Here is a 14,955-nt window from a genome sequence, read left to right as displayed (position 1 = left end):
GTTCAAATTTAATCATAATGTATGCAAGTAAAATGCAATTACCGTATATGGTTGATGGCCATAAGAAAAGCCCGTATTGTTTTGTTTTTTTCCTGAAAAAGCTCTTATTAAGGTGAATGTACTTTTTCAGTCAATCCAGTATTCCCCTATCCTCCAGAGTTAGGTGTATTGATTGAATCAAGTCCCAAATAGACAAATTAGTTATTGTGGTTAAAAAATAATTGACAAAAGCACAGAATTTGTAAATTTACTGCATTATTACAATCTCATAATGAAATAAATATCTGAATGACCATACAAAACATATTAAAAGTGTAAGGACACAGTGAAATAAATGTTACTTTCTATTGTTTGTCATCACGGTAAAATTCAATATATATAGCACTTGTAAAACACAATTATAGTTTTATAGAAAAAAGACCAATAAAATAGAAGTTGGACATATAGTTTATGTTTTTACAAATTCATAAGTTGGAAAATTCTCCAGAATTCTTCAACTACTTATATTACATGATATTTTTATTCTTTGTTTACATATGTTCCTGCTTATCTTTATCAAAGTCTGGGTTTCATTGATATTTTTCACGGATGAATGCAGATCAAACTATAAGAGTTTTATTATTTCACTTAAACATTCTAGAATGAATTTCACAGTGCAACACTGTCAAGTTTGTTTCACACTATACAGTTTTTCTAGTTAAGCTGTTTTATTGATGACGGCCACATGGAGACTGGATAGTTGTTGTGTCCATTTATCTAAAGCATTGTATCTGGCACAAGTTGATTCCCGTTTTAATTCTAAAACCTGGTTAACTTGATCAATTCTTCCATTAATGGCACTGAAATAAAATAACGTATAGATACACAAATAAGGTTTTCTAGTTAAAATCACTTTCCATTGAGGTGGTACTAAAACAAATGATATGAAACAACCTTCAGTGAATAAGCTCATATACACCCACATTAAGGAAAGCTTTAATGCCCTACCATCATAGTCTGTTCTTGTTTGTTATATCAGAGTAACATGGTCTTATATGAGGATCTTTTTCCTAGTTATCAGCATCATTTGCAGTAATGATGTGTTGAAACCTTAATCCTAATTCGAATATAACTATCCTGGCAACAAGTAACTGATGATAGGTCTAAACATTAATTTCTTATGTGGGTATAACTATCCTGGCAACCATTAACTGATGATAGGTCTAAACATTAATTTATTACGTGGGTATAAACAAATAAATTATAATGATAAATGTACACATGTGTTGTTTTATTCCCATGAAAGCTTATGCAAAATTTTACAGATTTTTGAATTTTATTTGTTTCTGGCAATAGTCCATTTAAAACAAGTTGTCAGCATACAGTTAAAAAGTTGTTTGCTTATTTGGTTAATAGCGTTAAAAAATACGTTTGTTCATCGACAAAACTTCAATTGAAATAAGACACATTCAGCTTGTTTGCTATGTAATTTTAAGAGCTTATAAAGACAAAGATGTTTATATTAAAACTAATTCAATAATAAAAGAAGATGTGGTATGATTGCCAATGAGACAACTCTCCACAAGAGACCAAAATGACACAGACATTAACAACTATAAGTTCAACAATGAACAAAGCCCATAGCGCATAGTCAAGACTGGTTTAATATGGTTTCACTGGTTAAATCTCTAGTATTTGTTGTTAAATAGGTCATACAAAAGACAGACAACAACATTACTATGGACACTGCTTAGACTATTAAGTGACAGCGTGATTTTTATGTTCTTGCTTTCAAAATGGCTAGATATCTTTAATTGTCTGATTTGTCTAAAAGGTTCTATCTATTGTTAAACAGTGACTTTTACATTTCTTACTCAGCTGTTAGCATGCTCCCTTTCACCACAATATCATTTCACACCATCATCCAAATAACGCCCTTCTCTAGATATTGTTCATTTGGTGAATTCAATTCATTTCAAACATATAAGTTATAACTTTACATAAAGACATAATTTTAAAAATAAGTTATAAATAGAATAACACATACTTATCCAGTATACAGGAAACCAGTAAATTCTCCACTTCTGCAGGCTCTATATTTAATTCCTGTAATAGAACCATTTTTTATTTTAGTAATTTAAAGAAATTGTTCTTTTAAACGAATACAACTCCGCAAACCAAAAGTAAATCTTGACTTGCACTTGATGTGTACATGGTAGATGACATAAGATGCTCTCAATAGTTTTCCTGCATTTGAATAGAGTTCTCAACTTTGAATTGGGGCAAACATTGGAAAGAAGTTTTAAAAGTATCATGTTTTGCAAAAAGTGGTATTTCGCATTTTATAAAACGGTATTAAAGTAACATTCCTTTTGTTGGACTTTCTAGTATACTGCTTTTGAATGTTTCATGACTTGTATGATATAATTGAGCATACACAAATCAATTTTACTTTTTAATGCAGGTATAACCAGGTGCTCCGCAGGGCGCAGCTTTATACGACCGCAGAGGTCGAACCCTGAACAGTTGGGGCAAGTATGGACAAAACATTCAAGCGTGATACAGCTCTGAATTTGGATTGTGATCAAATTTTTGACATTACATGTTTTTTTTTACACAAAACAAATGTCAAGATTTTACAAATCAATTAAAGATTTCTTCTTCAAACTTTTTAAATCTAAAATTAAATAGTTGACACAGCATAGGTTTCTGACACAGAATGAATGTGGTCTAATGAACTTAAAAGTTTTTTTTTTGCCTTTGAGCAATTCACTATGCTGTTGAATATTAATCCTCTCAAAAAAATGTTTGAAGAATTTTTTTTTTTATTTATGAAATCTGAAATGAGAAAAATTTAACCCCCCCCCCCTTTTTTTTCACATCCCCGCTTCCCTTTTTCCAAAACTGATATTAATTCAAATTTCTAATGGAGTTTGCAACAATAACTACTCTTTTAAATACATCATAAAATATTAAAATGTAAAATAAAGTGTTTGTTATCACTGAATGGTAAAGATTGGTTGGTAGTAAAAGTGAATATACATTGTTTATTGTATAAAACAATAAAAAAAACTTCATCAGCAACATTTTATATTGGCAAATTTCCAATGAAGTTATTTACATAAAGTTATTGGCAAATAAAAATAGAAAATGACATCATAGTCATGTCTGGCAAATGTCCAACATACATTATCTAAAAACATTTTAGATAAGATAAGGAAAAAAAGCTTCATCAGCAACATTTTATATTGGCAAATTTCCAATGAAGTTATTTACATAAAGTTATTGGCAAATAAAAATAGAAAATGACATCATAGTCATGTCTGGCAAATTTCCAACATATATTATCAACTACTATTCTATACAAAGAAAGATAACTCCAATTGAAAATTAATTGCTATTGCACAATATTGTGCAATTAGATATTTCTTGCTATTGTGCAATACTGTGCAATTGAAAATTTCTTGCTATTGCACAATACTTGATATGGAATCCTGATTTGGACCAACTTGAAAACTGGGCCCATAATCAAAAATCAAAGTACATATTTAGATAAAACATATCAAATAAGCCCAAGAATTTAATTTTTGTTAAAATCAAACTTAGTTTAATTTTGGACCCTTTGGACCTTAATGTAGACCAATTTGAAAACTGGACCAAAAATTAAGAATCTACATACACAGTTAGATTTGGCATATCAAAGAACCCCAATTATTCAATTTTTGATGAAAACAAACAAAGTTTAATTTTGGACCCCAATTTGGACTAACTTGAAAACTAGGCCAATAATTAAAAATCTAAGCACATTTTTAGATTCAGCATATCAAAGAACCCAAGGATTTAATTTTTGTTAAAATCAAACTAAGTTTAATTTTGGACTCTTTGGACCTTAATGTAGACCAATTTGAAAACGGGACCAAAAATTAAGAATCTACATACATAGTTAGATTCGGCATATCAAAGAACCCCTATTATTCAATTTTTGATGAAATCACACAAAGTTCAATTTTGGACCCTTTGGGCCCCTTATTCTGTTGGGACCAAAACTCCCAAAATCAATACCAACCTTCCTTATATGGTCATAAACCTTGTGTTTAAATTTCATAGATTTCTATTTACTTATACTAACGTTATGGTGCGAAAACCAAGAAAAATGCTTATTTGGGTCCCTTTTTGGCCCCTAATTCCTAAACTGTTGGGACCTAAACTCCCAAAATCAATACCAACCTTCCTTTTGTAGTCATTAACATTGTGTTTAAATTTCATTGATTTCTATTTACTTAAACTAAAGTTATTGTGCGAAAACCAAGAATAATGCTTATTTGGGCCCTTTTTTGGCCCCTAATTCCTAAACTGTTGAAACCAAAACTCCCAAAATCAATCCCAACCGTTCTTTTGTGGTCATAAACCTTGTGTCAAAATTTCATAGATTTCTATTCACTTAAACTAAAGTTATAGTGCGAAAACCAAGAAAATGCTTATTTGGGCCCTTTTTGGCCCCTGATTCCTAAAATGTTGGGACCAAAACTCCCAAAATCGTTACCAACCTTCCTTTTGTGGTCATAAACCTTGTGTTAAAATTTCATAGATTTCCATTCACTTTTACTAAAGTTAGAGTGCGAAAACTAAAAGTATTCGGACGACGACGACGACGACGACGACGACGACGACGACGACGACGCCAACGTGATAGCAATATACGACGAAAAATTTTTCAAATTTTGCGGTCGTATAAAAAGCTATTGCATAGTTTGGTATAGGGATTTATAGGTTTGTTCAGTTCAAACCATTTGTAACTAAATTGCTCCACTAATTGAAAGGTACATGTACACTGTCATGACTGTACTGTTTGGGTCTGGCATTTTTTTATTTGTAGAAATATTGATGCTCATCTTAAACATTCTTTATATTGATATGGTGAGGGTACTTGAATCCTTTTTGGACCTTATATCTTCTCAAAACTTTTTCTTGTTGCATATTTCAGTGGTGAAAGAGCAGACTGAAAAATTGGGAGGCAGAATTTTAAGAAAATGAAGAACAAAACTAAAGGGCCATCACTCAGTCACTTTTAAAAAGGTGATGTTATCTCATATATATAATATCATAGTAGTCATTTCTGTTGGAGAAATTGTGACAAATTGTAGGGATTTTTTCAACCACAATTTGATAAAATATAAAACAACTAAGTTACTAACTTTTGAAATAAAAGGAATCTGTATTCTAGTGTATGGGTTAATTAGTTTAATTAACACTTGTGTTCTGATGTTTCGTAGTAAATCTGAAAAATAAAACAAAATTGATCATTTATCTGTTTTTATCATGCATTTTGTAATTTTGGTGCTTAATTTCATTCTGATCTTTGATTGCTTGATAACAGACTATTATTTTCTTTAAAACAAATGTATTTTGATGATGAGCCAGCACATAAAATAGTATAGTGGTAAGATAATTTCTCATGTTTTTTTCACAGCTGTACAATATATATATATATAAAGTGGCTAAGCATTAAAATGTTATAAAATAAACACAGTTTAAATATTATTAAAATTTTTCCACTCTTTAAAGTATGTCTAATTCTGGCATGATTGTTTACATAGATTAATAAACCTAACTTCAACTATCTCAATTGAAACTGTAAAAGCTGTTCACAAATATATGACCTAATAAATACCACTTATTATGCAATAGGAAAAATATTACTTCATCATCTGATTCTGAACCATCTATCCAGCTGCATATGTATTTTATATAAGATTAGCAAAGATTAACAACCTACCGTGTTAATGGGACTGGTAAATAAAAAAATTATAAAACTGATCCAGAATAAGTATTGTTATTACAAAGGTTATTAGTTTCATACTTTGATATTGCTTACCTTCAATATGTTCTCTGATGAATGGATCTTCCATTATATTTCTCCTGTTAGTTTTAAGTATTTTCTCAAATTCATTTATGTCATTATTCTGATAGGAGCTGAAAATACAAAGTTATCATTAACCTTTGAAAAGAAGGTACACATCCTCTTATAGCGTCTTTTCAACCAATATCCTTGGCACTTTATACCGTATTTTGTATAACCTTTAATAGATCTACTACACCAATTTAGTCATCACAAAGATCTCTGGGTCGTTATTTTGGATAACTTATTAAAAAAAGAACATAAAATTATTTATCTCGCTAAACTTTTAGTCTTCACTGTAAAGAAAATTCCAAATTGAACTGTTCACTGATATATATTTATTCCGAGTCTCTGTAAATTTTTTACAAATGACATTAATATTGCATATTTTTATATTTTATGTATTAATACTATGTTATCATGAGTGGTTATGTTCTGTAATATGAATGGTGTGATGTAAATCAACTTTTGTTATTGTTTTTGTATAACTTTATAGTTGTTAACCTCCGTCATTTAGTGTCTTGTAGAGACTTGTCTCATTGGCAATAAAACCACAACTTTTTATTTTTATAATTGCTTGACCTACCTCACCAAATTGGTCATTGCAAGGATCTCTGGGTCATTTTTGTATGGTTTAGTTTCCTGTGAATCAAATGGATTGATGCCTGATTTCATCAGCATGTTGGCCAGAACCAGGTATTTCAAACAAGTTGTTCTCCTGTAAAAGTAATTATTTAATCAAATAAGTTAATTTAAAAACATAATTATTTCAGTCAATAGAGAAATAACAAGAACATGTGCCCATGGTCCAATCAAACTATCACATTTTCATGTTCAGTAAACTGTAAATTCTGGATTAAAATCCTTATTTGGCACATTATTTGAATAGCATCAAAATATGTAAACTAAGTTTCAATTTGATGTAACTTCAACTGCAAAAATCATCAAAGATACACAAGTACTACCTCAAACTACCAGACATTTTAAATACATGTATAAGCATAACATCACATGACTTACTGATATAAGTCCCTGTTGTTATTTAAAAAAGAATGAATTTTACAAATAACGGTAGTTAATTTGTTAACTCAATTCAAGTGAAATATACATTATTCTAATTTAGAGTAATTTTTCACAATTTGATTAGCTGATATTGTCCTAATAAATTTCAGTACAATTTTTTATTACGTCAATATGAATTATCTCCCTTATTTATTACGTCAATTGGGACTATCTCCCTTATACCATTGACCTAATTAAAAAAAAATTAAAAAATGAGTTACTTCATAGTCCTAATAGATTAAATATCTAAAATATATTTGGTTGATGTTGTCCTTATATTGAATTTAAATATAATAATATGTAATAACAAAATCAGGATAAATTCGCCTCACCCGATATGAATTTTATTGACCCGATAAATTCTCATATTAGGACAATTACACACTGTGTAACTAATATTGTAATAGTGATGTAACTGGAATCAAAATTAAATGTGGATTGCATGTAGCTTTTCTATGTAACCAAGAGGTTCTGCATTAACACCATTGATGCTGTCAGTTGTTGCTAACATCATGGATAAAAATGATTTTGTAATTTTATTCTGCAAAAGGCAAGACTTTTTTCACAGTATTTTTTATCCTAAGGTAAAAAAAAAACTATTAAAAAACTTTCAAGGCAATTATTACCTAGGACTTCCAGATTCATCATAGTTTTTAAAAGCTTCAAAAAAGTCTGTATGTGCTTTCTCATATTCTCCTTCTCTCAAATGCATCTTGCCGCCACATTCTGGAAATAAATGTGCATTAAAACTATGAAGAAAATCAATTATTATTTCATTTTTATTACATTGTTTTAAACTTATAAAAAGAGGAAGAAAAATAATACTTTTCTCATTGTAAGAATATAAAACATTAAACAGCATGTTTCTTGTTGATTTATCTGAGATGAATCCTGGTTTGACTTGGAAAGTAAGCATGTTTAAAAATCACTATGAAATGACATTTTTGTCCTTTTGACGAATAATATGAGACTAAGATATCAGTGATTACCTAACAGAATTAAAACATAAGCCAAGTCAAAAGTCGCACATTATTTAATTTAGTTTCTTCTAATTGACTGACTCATCAGTTATGTAACAAATTGAGCTATCGAAGTCCAGAACATGATTCCAGTAAATAGATTAACAAGCTTACCTCTTATTACTCCCATAATTAACGGATGTGGAATTGCTGACTTAATATGTAAGGACTGCTCATATAATGCCTACAAAACACAAACATATTAAAACAAAATAAACAAATCAATAAGCACAACTTATCTTTTTTTCAAGAATCAACAATTTTATATTTATTTAAATATTGATATTAAAAAAAATTATTACAAGTTGCACTTCTGTAAATATATATAGACAATGAGATTTCCCATATGAACTCTTTATACGGCTTAAACTGTACCACTTTCACTATAAAGTTGCGTAAATAATATTATCCTAGAAGGTAGAGTTCATAAGCACTACTATTAATTTTTTCAAAGGTTAAAATATAAGGTTGTGCTGCATATTTTCAACATTTATATGTCCCAAACTTCTTAAACTTATACTAAAATTTTTAACTACCCCTTGCTACACTTTGGGTCTACCTTAGAATTTATTTTTGCCGCTATTCATGTATATTTATCTATAAATATCATATATCTACCCAAAAGAGATGTGGTTTGTGAAACAGCTTTTTTTTTTACAAAGTGCAACTTAAATTAACCACAACATGTGAAATCATGGATAAATGGTATAACTGCAATATTTCTTTTTGTTATTGTTCATATAAGCAGTGTACAACTAGGTACACAAATGATTCATGTCAAGCTTTGCTGGTAACTTGCTTTTAACATACCTTTAATTTTTTATTGTTTTTCTGGGCTGTGTACATCTGGATTTCCAAGGCATATATTTCCAAGAGTTGTGTCCCTTTCTTCAGATCATCTTCACCTTCATCAGTCTGAAATCGATCATATTCTTACAGATATGTATATATCTACAGTTAAGGCAGTCTATTACAGAAAAAATAGTTTTACCATCCTTATGGAAGAAACTTTCGTTACCTAAAAAAATGTTATATCTTTGAAAAAAATGGAACTTTATTTTAAAATAAGAGTTACTTGAAATTAAAGAAATCTAATGATTAAAAAATAAACAATTTTAATAAATATTAGTAAAAAGATACAATATAATGAAAATAGGAGTATGTCTTTCACATTTTCAACTTAGAAGTCAGGTGAGACTTTGATTTTTTTTTTATAAAATGTTGTAATGGTCAATGAGCAGTTTCTCATCTGACAAGATTGGTGGAGCTATTTTAATATTTTCTGTAATTTGTTATAATCTAGTACATATAGTATGAGCTTTAACTCTCCAGTTTCTCATCTGACAGGATTGGTGGAGCTATTTTAATATTTTCTGTAATTTTTTATAATCTAGTACATATAGTATGAGCTTAACTCTCGAGTTTCTCACCTGACAAGATTGATGGAGCTGCTTTAATATTTTCTGTAGTTTGTTGTAATCTTCTCTGTCGTAATACAGTTTACCAAGCTTGGTATTTGTTTTAAACCATAATCTTTCATTCTTTGCTTCCTTTAAAGCATCTAACGTTGTTTCGTAAAAATTCTGCAGTAACTCCATCTGAACAGTAAAAGTGGAAGCAAAATTATATAACTTGAACAATAATAAATACAATTTTAAAACAAAAAATATTTTTACTGGAACCTTAACCAAACAGTAACATTGAAATCAAATTGTTTAAAATGAACTATATACTTACCAATGAATGAAATTGGATCTAAAACATGATATTGTACTGTTAAATACATGCATTTAAAAAAAAAAAATTAGCATTAATTTCAAAACCCGCCTAATTTTACATCAGATTTAAACGCTTGTACCTTACAAACTGTTAAAAGAAACTTATATGAATTAGATATATATGTAATTGCTGCTAATGAGCCTGATTAGACAATGCGTCACCAGACCAAAAGGATGAAAACACTGCCAATGATTGGTTAAAACTACTAATTTATGTTAGTATTTATTTTTATTACAGAATATACATTGTGTACCTGTTTTGAAGTCGATATGTAATCCAGGATGGAATTAATAGACTTCTCTGAGTAATTCCTGGTCACGGCTGATTTAATGTAGGTCAGTAGTTGTTGATAACGCCTCATCATTTCGTCAAAGTGCCCCTGTTAATATCACTTTTATATACACAAGTAGCCTGACAGGTATTATTTCATTTAATATTTATCACATTATTCAAATCAGACTTGTTAGGAAAAAAGTATTCATATGTCATAAAATACTACAGCAAAAAATATTTTGAGAATAATAAAAATCCTGATTTAAGAATTATCATGATTAATGCATCCAACTTTGTGATGGAATCTATTTCTTGTATGATTTTAAGATAATATGAAGGCAACCTTTGTAAAAAAATTTGTGCTAATTCTGTGAGACATTCTCAAGCAAGGTTTCCTTTTTTCCTAGCAGTACAATCACAAATTTGGAGAAAAAGACAGTTTGATGTTGTATTAAAAAATTAAGCCATTAAAGAACTGAGAACAATCAATCCACATGTTATCTATACAAACAAAATTATCTCGACTTGAAAAGTATAAATCTCCTAAACATTAGAGTAACAATGCTTAATGCTTACTAAAAAATTACGGTGTGACTAGAAGAAAATTATAACTACCAGATAGAGTGTTTAAAATAAAAATTAAATGAACTATTAATTATACATACCAGTTTGAAGTTGATTTTGATCATCTGTTTCAATGCTTTGAACCCCCATTCTCCTTTATCCTTTCCTTCCAAATCTAAAACCTAGTAAAAAACAAAATGACTTATTAATTTATGCTAATATTATTGGATTCCTGTTTATTTCACTGATTGAACGATGATTGTTAATTTATTAAGGTCTAGTAGCAACTTAATCATGCATATTCAAGAAGAGAAATATAATAATATAATTCAACAGCCATGACAGCAGTGACATGGCAGGTTGTGACAGACTGGGCATTTAACATTTTGTTATATGAAGCATTGATTTCACAGCACTTATAAAAATTATCATTGAATAACCATGGATTATCTAATGCAGACTGAGTTTTTAAACTAAACATCTTGAACCCAATCTCATAATGATTATGATTTATCTTAAATATACCTACGGCTAACACAAAAGGACAGTAAGATGTATTTTGATAGTGTGTGGAATGTATTACACTATGCAAGTCAAGTTGCACTGTTTTGAATAGTAGTATATGATATTTATAGAGTATTTAATTTTTATAGAATATTTAGCAATGACTATGCAGAAATCAAATACTACAATGTTGAAGGAGAGTACGCTATATCTTCAACAGAGGCAAATATTAAGTATTGTGTCAATACAAAATGTATTTAACACTAGATTTTTTGATTATAGTGACATAATTATTTTTTTCAAGGCTTCATACACTTCTTTGTCAAGCAGAGAACAATTACTTAATACATCATTTCACAAAATATATACATTTGTTTTTCAGATTGATTGAATTTTTCCTTTTATAAAGCACTTTATAAAAGGAAAAATTCAATCAATCTGAAAAAGAGAATTTAGAGAACAATTGTGCAGCTTTTCCTATTGATGTGAACATACTATAAGCTAAATTATAGTTGACTATTCCGCCAAGTACAGTACCTACCCACAGAACCATATTACTGATTGACAGATAAAAAATCAAACTGACTAGATTTCCTATAGAATGCTGTTCCAAAAATTATTTCTTTTAATAAGATGGTGAATAAAGATGAAATTTTTTTTGAGACCATTCTTCAGTTGTTCTTATAAATTACAGAAAGTTAATTATTTACTAAATGCATTACAGTGATAACACTTCAAGAGTAGAGTTTACCACTTAAATATAAAACATCAATACTACTCAACCTTACCTTAAAAACTTCAACAATGATCAAATGAATTAGTATTTGTACCTTTTGAAAACTTTCTAGGGCTTGTCTTGGGTCATCATCTTTCTGTGCTTTAGAATTATAATATTGATTTTCTAAGTCAACATCTGGTTCAGAGTTACTTTCTTCTGAATATTCCTATAATAAAATTACATATATGTACATGTATATAAGGCCACACCAATTTAATTCCTTGTTCGATGGACCCGCCCGCACATATTTTTTTCATAACAGAATTTTTTATTTTTTTTATATTCCCGCTTCCCGCATCTGGAAACATAATCAGTCCATTTCCCACATTGTTTTTTTTTTAAAAGATATCAACATTTGTTTTTAAAATCACAGTCTAAACCTGTATAAAACGATTTAAAACCTATAAGCAACCCACCACACTGTGTAAATATCTGTGAGAATATTTGTTTCAGCATGAAACCAATTTATCCAAAGTTGGAGTGCTGGCGAAACAAAACTATCCATAGCCGACGCATGTTTATGCACCTGTCCTGATTGATTCAGTCGCCTGTGGTTCAGCAGTTATCATTTGTTGATGCGGTTCATTGGTATTTTCCAGTTTGCTGGTTTGGATATATAAATTAGATGGTTGGTTTTCCTGTTCGAAATTATGTACACTAATAATTTTAGGGTCCTTTATACAGTTATAGCTTGCTGTTTGGTCTGAATCAAAGCCCTGTAAAAAGCCGTACTTTGACCTGTGTTTGTTATTTTCAGGTTGAGAACAACCCTCCCTCAGACAAGGGGTCATTTTACTGATGTAGAAAAGAATATAGAAATACCAAGAATTTGTATAGTGCTACTAAAAAACCTTTGGCTTTGAAAACTTAGAATTTTTTAGTCAAAAAGAGGAGAAATACATCATATTTTAAACAAGTTTTCTAAAAGAGGATTCTACTTATTTTGAATAATATTAAACTGTTAAAGTAAATATGTTAACATGGTTGAAGTCCAGGAATATTACAAATATTTTTTTATTTAAAATTTTCAAATGGCTGGCCCCGAATTTTGGAGTCCAAAAATCTGTAGAACAAGAAATTAAATTGGTGTGGCCTAAGACAAAAAGATAGTAACTACTACATCACTAAAATGCTCTAATAAAGATTGACTGATTGATAAAAGTATGCTAAATGTGGTACAATTTCATAGACATGATAGAGATCCATACACTTAAATTCTCAAATTATTGTCTGCAAACTAAATTAAAATGTCATTGGACAATGATTGCGCTGACAAATTGACAATGTCATAACTTAATATTACACATGCAATCATACATGAAAATATTGTCGAGAAGGCTGTGGGTTTCAGAAAAGTCTGAAATTACCTTACATGGGGACAAAGTCCCCAATAACAGTAGAAAAATCAATAAAAAAAAAAAAATAAAAAAAATCCCGAAATTTTCATTGTACTAATATGAACTCAAAATCGTTCAATTTTTTTTAAGTCATGTTTTGAATTCACGCATCTGCGCAGAAATCTACAATGTACTTCCTTTTTCCAGTCTCTCTTGTATGAAACTTTGAGTAAAATATATATTTATGAATATCAGTCTAGTATAAAAAAGGAAGGAACGCAATACCAATTTCATTTTTAATAATTCTTTGATATGAAAAAACGTTACCTGATGATAGTGTTTCTTTGTTTACATTGCATATGACGTCATAACTTAAATAACGTCACAACTAAAATCCCTAACAACAGAGCCAAAATCGAAAACGTTACGGTATTTCAGTTTCTTTTTTTTAACAAATATTTAAGTTACAAAAAAATAATTCATACAGACTTCGTCCCCATTTACAGGAAATGCCTGCCTCATATTAGTATCCTAGGTTGACATCACATCGTCATCTTAGCTTTGGATGTTTGGTAAGTAACAAGTAAAACATCAAACTGAATAGCTGTTATTTGTTAAGTAAGAGTCAGATAATAAGAAATCATCAAATATGTAATGATTTGTATCTCTGCTATGTACATGTACATGTAGTAGACATGGTAGATGGACACATGGGCTAGATTTTTAATGTAGCGGAAAGAAACTATGTGCAGGATATTACAAGCTATATGATTCACTATTGACCCCTATGGATCCATAGAGGGTTAGTAAAATCCAAAGGGGGAGAGAGTGAAGATGTTTATAAATGGTACATTTAAATAAAATAGAGTTGTCTCCCTTTAAAAATTGAATCTTTATAAAATCATTTGTTATCAATTTTTCCCTCATTGAAGTAAATTATCAATGGAAAACCAATTTCAAGAAATTAGTGTAATGGAAAAATGGGAGTGTGCTATTACATTATTAAATTACTGAAATACACACATATATAATTTTAAAAGGTGGTACTATATGCTAGTATTAAAGCCTAAAGCTGCAGCTGCATGCATCTGTGCACATCTGTCTCTTTAACTTTATGTCAATAAATATGTTTCAATATTCAAACAATTCTGTAAGTTACAACGACTGCAAAGGCTTTGTCATTTATGTTTTGTCGGTTTTCCCATACAAAGTGAAAGATACCGGTCATCTAAAAAAAAAAAAAAAGACTATAAATAATTTTGATGACGGTATAATATCCGAGATCTTTTTCTTCCTGTAATAAGAATGGCACAAATTGGGATTTTTATATGTTCAATATCTGTTCATGTGCTATATGAAATACTATTAATGGTCTTATGTTACTTGGTGAACGTACTAAATCATATTCTTCGTCGTCATCGTACATGCATTCATCGTCAGACATATTTTTTTTTTCTGTGAGTTTTATAAACATCAAAACAATCTGATAACGGAACGCACTTTCCGGGATATGTGACGGCCTTTGATTAACTCCCTTTCTGTCCACTCTTATCTTGCTTATATTTAATTTCTAATCGATAAATAAATAAAACTAAATTTTAAAATTTTAAAATTAAATTGTTTTTCAACTAAAATAAAACATTTAACTAGATTTTAAGATCTGTTTTATATTTTTTTTGCAAATGAAGCATAATCATTATACTTTTTCATTATTTTTTTGTAATAAGTTGCACATCTTTTTGTAACGATTGCTATAGAATG

The 14,955-nt window shown here is 29.5% G+C and overlaps 1 protein-coding gene across 2 annotated transcripts; it reads right to left on the bottom strand.

Moving 5' to 3' along the window:
* Window positions 1-233: 233 nt before the first annotated feature.
* On the bottom strand, window positions 234-14,719 carry LOC139520607 (COP9 signalosome complex subunit 2-like). Of its 2 annotated transcripts, XM_071313424.1 has the most exons (14): window positions 14,591-14,719; window positions 11,910-12,023; window positions 10,677-10,757; window positions 9,992-10,117; window positions 9,697-9,714; window positions 9,390-9,557; window positions 8,770-8,874; window positions 8,074-8,143; window positions 7,567-7,666; window positions 6,465-6,596; window positions 5,855-5,952; window positions 5,175-5,257; window positions 2,027-2,085; window positions 234-839 (listed from the first exon to the last, which is right to left on the bottom strand). In XM_071313424.1, exons 1-14 carry the CDS (start codon window positions 14,666-14,668, stop codon window positions 698-700), a joined length of 1,374 nt encoding a protein of 457 aa, XP_071169525.1. In that variant the 5' UTR covers window positions 14,669-14,719; the 3' UTR covers window positions 234-697. The 2 variants fall into 2 exon arrangements, with proteins under 2 accessions (XP_071169525.1, XP_071169526.1); XM_071313425.1 differs by lacking the exon at window positions 9,697-9,714 and having other exon boundaries at window positions 14,591-14,673.
* Window positions 14,720-14,955: the final 236 nt, after the last annotated feature.

The sequence above is a fragment of the Mytilus edulis genome, chromosome 4 (genome assembly GCF_963676685.1).
Source record: "Mytilus edulis chromosome 4, xbMytEdul2.2, whole genome shotgun sequence".
Classification (NCBI taxonomy): domain Eukaryota; kingdom Metazoa; phylum Mollusca; class Bivalvia; order Mytilida; family Mytilidae; genus Mytilus; species Mytilus edulis.
The sequence above is the reverse complement of the archived record's forward strand: the minus strand, read 5'-3'. Positions and strand labels throughout refer to the sequence as shown.

What these genes read in the sequence shown, in the direction of transcription:
- LOC139520607 (XM_071313424.1), bottom strand. Translation starts at nt 14,668, where the DNA reads ATGTTTATAAAACTCACAGAAAAAAAAAATATGTCTGACGATGAATGC. An exon ending in GATGAATCTGGAAGTCCTAG is followed by an intron (nt 6,597 to 7,566) that starts GTAATAATTGCC and finishes TTACTTTTACAG; the next exon opens with GAGAACAACTTGTTTGAAAT. An exon ending in GTTTCCTGTATACTGGATAA is followed by an intron (nt 840 to 2,026) that starts GTATGTGTTATT and finishes ATTTTATTTCAG; the next exon opens with TGCCATTAATGGAAGAATTG.